The sequence below is a fragment of the Protomyctophum bolini genome (assembly GCF_963924005.1).
Source record: "Protomyctophum bolini genome assembly, chromosome: 1".
In the NCBI taxonomy this organism is placed as follows: domain Eukaryota; kingdom Metazoa; phylum Chordata; class Actinopteri; order Myctophiformes; family Myctophidae; genus Protomyctophum; species Protomyctophum bolini.
Window position 1 is genome coordinate 41771216 of NC_137862.1, and position 6622 is coordinate 41777837.

At 39.8% G+C, this 6622-nt stretch overlaps 1 protein-coding gene across 7 annotated transcripts in view; it reads left to right on the forward strand.

The window, feature by feature from the left end:
- ppfibp2a (PPFIA binding protein 2a) overlaps nt 1-1972 on the forward strand; it is a 32662-nt gene extending 30690 nt beyond the window's left edge. For 6 of the 7 annotated variants that reach the window (XM_080772025.1, XM_080772026.1, XM_080772027.1 and 3 more), the window contains one exon: nt 186-1972. In XM_080772025.1, coding sequence (XP_080628151.1) covers nt 186-392 — 207 coding nt within the window. In that variant the 3' untranslated portion in view covers nt 393-1972. The remainder of the gene's footprint in view (nt 1-185) is intronic. The other variant, XR_013964596.1, reaches the window with a different exon arrangement.
- Nucleotides 1973-6622: the final 4650 nt, after the last annotated feature.

Below are 6622 nucleotides of genomic sequence, written 5' to 3' on the forward strand. Positions count from 1 at the left end.
GCCTAGCTATTCTGCGGGGAACCGTCGCCAAAAACAGCAGATCTACAAGCTCAGAGCGTGCTGCAAAGTGATTAATTGTGTCGATCTGCTATCTTTGGCAAAGAAATTTGGCGTAGACTGAAAAAGGTTAGAAGAAAGACAGAATACCATAGGTTTAAGTGGTTATATAATTTTCTGTTTTGCAGCCAAAGAAGCTGGGCTTCACCCAATTCAGTCACCTGAGGAAGAGGAAACCAGACGAGTCGGCCGACTATATCTGCCCCATTGACAGTGGGGGTCTTGCAATGAATGGGATCTCCCATCGACCTTACGCAGGGCTCAGGGGCCTCAGCCCTATCCTGGACACACAACCTGAGAAGAGGGAGCAGGTGGGGATAACAAGCTCAAGCTGATATGGGCTCTCCTCCAAACCAATGACTGTTAAGCTATAAGCTTTTTACTGCACCCTCTCCTCTGCCCCTGCAAAAAAAACACTTTCTAACCCTGAATCAAGGTGATTCTGTGATTCAATGGGAATTCTTGTGCTGATATTCCAGGATGAGCTACAATGATAATTAGCAGGTGATGCTAATTTGGTTAATTGCAGGATACACTAAAGCGGGGATTCATCTAAACATGGTGAATGGTGACTGTGTCTGATATAAGCTATGAAAGCTTTCTCTCTGCATTCCTTCAAATGTGGGATTTCATTTACCAAGCTTCCACTTTTGCTTTAATTCAATGCATTTCGCTGACCATGCTGTCTTACCGTAGATTTAATTTGGATTGCTTGTTATTATGTAGGCCTACGATTTGATTTTTAGCATAGTGTGATAATAATTACCAGCTACTTTAAGCTTGTTTGTGGCATATATTTTCATGACTGTAAAACATGAAATCATGAAAACTGTCAGAGAAATTCTCTATTGAGAATTTAGCTCAGCACCTTTCACATGTATGACAAATGGTCTATGTATTAATTTTCATACTGCTAGTATTGAAAATAAAGCCTAATGTCACTGTTGCATAATGCTTGCAAATGTTTGGCCTCAGGCCAAATCTAAGTTAATTTAGTTTTTACTTTAATTTCATTTAGGGAAAAGATGTACTAATTATATCAACTGCTTCCATTAAAATAAATTGCTGTTGCTGATCTTTGCTGCTGGTTAGAGTAATTATGATAGGTGACAGGTTATGGAGACCCAGCTAAGAGCTCTGCCACTGGGACAGCTTTATTCTATACATTTTGGGGCGGCCGTGGCTCAGGGGTAGAGTGGATGGTAACAGCAAGGTTGCCAGCTCAAACCCAGGCTCCCCCAGAGTTAGTGTCAAATTGTCCTTGAGCAAGACTCTGAACCCCTAATTGCTCCTGATGTGCTGGTTGGTGCCATATAGTTTCCGCCACCATCAGTGTATACATGTGTGTGTGAATGGGTGAATGTAATGCACAATCTATGTAAAGCGCTTTGGATAAAGGTGCCATTTACCATTTTACATTTTGATAGTTCATGCCTTTAATGTTCAAGTCCTGCTGATTTTCCATTAGGAACCCACTGAAGATATCTCCCTTTCAGACCTTGAAGATAAGATGGTGAGTTTCTGAGCAGTAATGATTTGGAAATGCCTGGACTTTAATAGGCCTGGACTTTAATTAGGATGTGGTAGATCTCACATTGGAGTTGCTTCAGGGTAACATATGTTTGCAATATATTTCATTACAGTGTAAAGAGACAATTCTGTGAACAGTAGCAACTTTGAATGTCTGATGACATCCCTGAATTCCTGAAGATGACCTTGAGGATCTTGACAACAGTGCAGGAGAACGTACTTGTGCCAATGGATGTCATTATATAATTTAATTTTTGAAAGAATTTTATTTTCATGCCTGATGCAAGACTGCCCTCTACTGGTATAGATCGGAAATGCAAGAAAACTTGCATATACGGTAGATGCCTCATAAGAGACCTAAATTATGAATAAAGAAGCTCACTCTGTTTGATTTTGAGATCCCCTTTTCTAATTAAGACGTCATGGATCAGTATTTTGGTGATATGCTTTCTGGATATCATCTGTTTGATGAAAATAAAACTAAAGTTAAAGGATGTATCACATAAAATAAATCAAAATTTTCATACAATTCAAGTAATTTTCTAAACTATACACCAAACCATTAAGAACATTACTTTATTTGTTTATTTGGAAAGGACAATGCACATTAATTAATGCTACAAACATGAATGTGAAATCAATAATATGATTGTGCAAACATATCAGTCGTTAATTTCCATCCGTATGACCACAGCACTATTCTGGGGTGAACATTTGGCGAAAATAGCTGATTTATAAGCAACATGTCGCAACTCAACATGGTTGTCCATCCATCCATCCATCTTCAACCGCTTATCCGTAGTCGGGTCGCGACTACAATCCACCAGAGTGCTCCAGACTTCCCTCTCCAGAGCAACATGACTTCCTCCATCATGTGGGATCCCAAGCCGTTGCAAGGCCAGTAAGTCAATGTTTTTCCTTCAACTGCGACTTGGTCTGCCCCGGGTATATAAGCGATCACGCCTAGGATAGGCGTTCTCCATGGAACGAACCATTTTGCTCATTTGCTCATCAAAAAAGACAACTACAAGGTTTGTTCAACATTTCATGGCTCACGGCATTGAAGCTCTAAAAGGCTCTGGACTTTAACACAATCCCATCTGGACAGTAGGACAAAGACGTTTTAATGAAAAACAGTGGATTAAGAACCTTGACACGGATTTTCCTGGAGGTTTAAACATGCCAAAAATCTGACTTTGAATAGGGGACACATAGCAGATTCCACACCAAGCCAACATGGGACACAAAGCAAGAGGTGTCACAGACACCAAATGGGCCATTACTAGATACCGGGCTCAGGAAACAAAAGAGAAACATAGGACAGGGACACCTTGAAATATAAATATTAATTATTTAAAGGAAAAACAGTAAAAACCCAAACAACAAAACTTAAACTCAGGAATAAACTGGAGCAAAATCTAAGAGTGGTTAGATCAGGCTTCCTTCAGATACATGGCGAATGCACTCATTCCTTCCACTGTGCTATACGTCCAGAGAGGACGTATAGGGCCTTAGTCCTACTCCTCCTCCCAGCCCAAATCACACCTTGGAAAGCATGAGTGTCTATTCAAACAAAGTGTTTTTTGACTGGGGGTCATATTTTGACAGCAGGAATTGCCTGTCATAATTTGACCCCCCAGTATCAGGATGTATTAGGATGTTGATATTCATTCATCAGCCAATACTCCCCATGCACAGGTAGCACCCCCCCTGATTGATTGATTGATTGATTGATTGAAACCTTTTTTTTTTATTCTCGAAAAAGCATTGAGGTCCACCCTCATTTGCATTGCCTTCGAGATTACACACACAAAATCAACAATTAAGACATATGCAGGAATAAAACGCAAACAAACAACAAAAAAATGCAATACATTCTATCCGTCCACCACTAAATGTATTGTATTTGTTTATATGCACAGATGATCAACAGCAGAGTGTTCAGTGGATATCATATACACATTACATATATAGCAGAGTGACATGTGTTTATTGTTCCATTTTTGTGAGGATGAATATACATACATGTGAACTGTATTGCTGTAAGCAATTGCCAATCTCGATGTGAATTAAGGTACTAAGACGTTTTAGTACACTTTTTTACTCTTGGAGTGTAAAGTGAACTAAAGCCCCAGGTCAAAGCAATATAACCAATATAAATTATTTAATATATTTTTCTGGAAAATACATTTCCCAGAAGACTAATCCAATAGAGATCAGATGGACTGTGTTTAGTTTCTTCTTCTTTTTATGAAGAGCTTTGAAAAATAGTTTGGCTTCTTATTCACTAGATGGCAATATTGTATTGCAGAAGACTTGCCTTCCAAATGGTGGAACAATTTCTCCATTCTACCTCATGTAGATGTAGTTTAGTATACAATACCATACAGTACATTCAGAAAGTAGAATTATTCCTCTCATGATGAAACATCGCTATAACCTGACCATGTTTAATTTATTAGTTGACTAAAAGCAGTTAATGGAGGATCATTAACAGTATATTAACAGAGCTGTATCACATGTCAGTGTTAAGCAAAATGTATCACCTCACTCTAGTATAATGCCATTTGCACACTGGTGCCTTTGTCACGGTATACCTTGGTAAATTATGAAGTGTCATGTCATCATATGAAATCACATCATGTCTCCTTTGCTTCCACGTACTGTGAATGACGTATAAACCAGTGGCAAAGCTTGCTGACAGCAGTGTTACAGTCACTAGAAAGATGTAAACATACATTTCACCTCTATTTGACATTTTAATTTTCACATTTTAAGACTGCATTTTTCAATTTGAAATTGTGCATATAATGCACAATAAAACGCTGTGGTTGTACTCTTCTGGAAAAGGTGTCCAATGTCATATTTTTCGTAAAGCCTTGCAGTTAATGTGGTTGCATAATATAAACGATGAAGTAATTTAAATTTGGCATGGTGGCACAGTCAGAAAGGTAGCTGTTGTTGCCTCACAGATAGAAGGTCCTCGGTTAGATTCGCTGGGGGTGCTGGGGGTGTGTTCTCTCCTCCACGTCAGTGCTGGGTGGGGTTGGCCCCTCTTGCACACATGCTGCAACTGCAGCGGCCAATGAGGCATCTATTATTTTTTATGGGCAAAAGGGCCTTTCTGTGTGGAGTGTGTATGCTCTCCCCGTGTCCCTATAGGGTAGGTATACCCTCACAAAAAACATGCAGTAATCCTGGTCTCTATACTGCTTCCCCCTGGCCAGCCGGGGCGCCTGATGGAGAGGAAAGGAACTGGTTGGAATAACGTGTTATGTCCTACCGGGGAAATACCACCCTGTCAGGTGAAAAGAAGCGGCTTGGACTACTCATGCATTAACCTCGCGCCACCAGGCTATACTCACTCATCCATAGAAGGAAGCATGAGGTAAATCTCCTGCTCCTACATACAGTTATACTCAACTCAACTTCCTTTATACACCATTTATGTGTCGTTGACCACTGCAATTGTCATGTACCACACCACCACTGCACTGCAGAATGGCGCCTGCCTGCACTTGGCAAGTGAAAGTGACAGCAATTTGGCAGGAATACCTCATTCTGCATTATGAAAGTCTTGACTCACACTTATATGAAATATGGGTATCTCAAGAATGTTATCTGTGACAGAAGGGGCTGTCTGTGGGTGTTTGTCATTGCGTCTCAGATTCAGTGATTCTCCTAATAGGATTCTGCTGGCGTGTCCAGTCGTCTGGCAGACAGGGCAGCAGTGCAGCGGCCCGCTGAACCACCCCCCCACCCCCCGGCAGCACACAGCCTCAATTAGACCAAACACAATAATTAGGAAATCTTTTACCTCTGCATATCATTAGTTCCCTAACGAAGGACATCCTGATCAATGATTTGAAATGACAAGTTCATAAATAAATTAGTCCTGCCGATAAAGTGTGTAACACCAATCAATGATCCATGTTAAATGGGAATTAGAGGGCTGTATAGCCGGTCTGCAGGTTCTGGGGTATTGGGTTCTGTGGGTGTAAATGGGTGAACAGAGACTTGTGCCAAGCTGGTAACTTAAAAGAGGTGTTTCTTTCTTCTTCTTTTTTTCTTTTCTTTTCTTTCTTTTGCCTAGCAGGATTTGGATTACCAGTGCGCGTACAGGACACATTCACATAATTAAATATAAAGATGAAATAATGTTTTTGAGTTTTGTAAAATAAAAATAAATCTATACTGATTTAAAACCAGCAGATGTCAGTGTTGCCTGTGGATGTATTGTACAGTATAGCCTTGCTTGTGTTACAGTCTGCAGCCAGTGGCAAACATGTATTTTACTATGTATAGTTATTTTTTAAACTATAGAGTTGATGTTTTAATATATTTTGTTATCTCTTGCTATTGTGTGCTTTTGTCAAAGAGAATTGAGATGCTGACATTTGATTGATTCTGTCTTTTGTATTGTGAATTATTGCACACTGCAATTTTTTCTTCAATTTTATGTAAAGTAGGCAACATTGTAACTTTGTTTTGATAGGTGTTCTAACATTATTATTAATATTATTATTATAACTTTTCCTCCATTGTTAGACATCTGTCAAACAGTTTTTCTCTGTCACTGCAGTATCTCATGTCGTCACCTTACAAGCAGTAAGAGTTTGTTTAAAAGTTAGTGTACTGAGCAAAACATCTGTAAATACCACATAGCCTACATGAGGTTGGAGATGGCTGTCAGAACACAAGATTGTTCTCACATGATATTCGATGTGATGAAAATTTGATTTACGTGAAAAATGAAAATGTGGTATACAGGTGGCATATAGCCACAGACAAACTGTTGCTTTTGTTTGTTGGTGTGTGCTTGTGCGTGCGTGTGCGCGTGTGCGTGCGTGCATGAGAGAGAGAGAGAGAGAGAGAGAGAGAGAGAGAGTGTGTACACGTGTCTGTTGAGAGAAAGGACGACGTTGTTTGTAATGGTGCATCTTAGCTAATTCCAGTAATGTGATCTAGCCCCCATTGGCTGACAGTTTAATAGCTATTATTTGTGTCACCCATTCTCATAAAGCATCACTGTAAA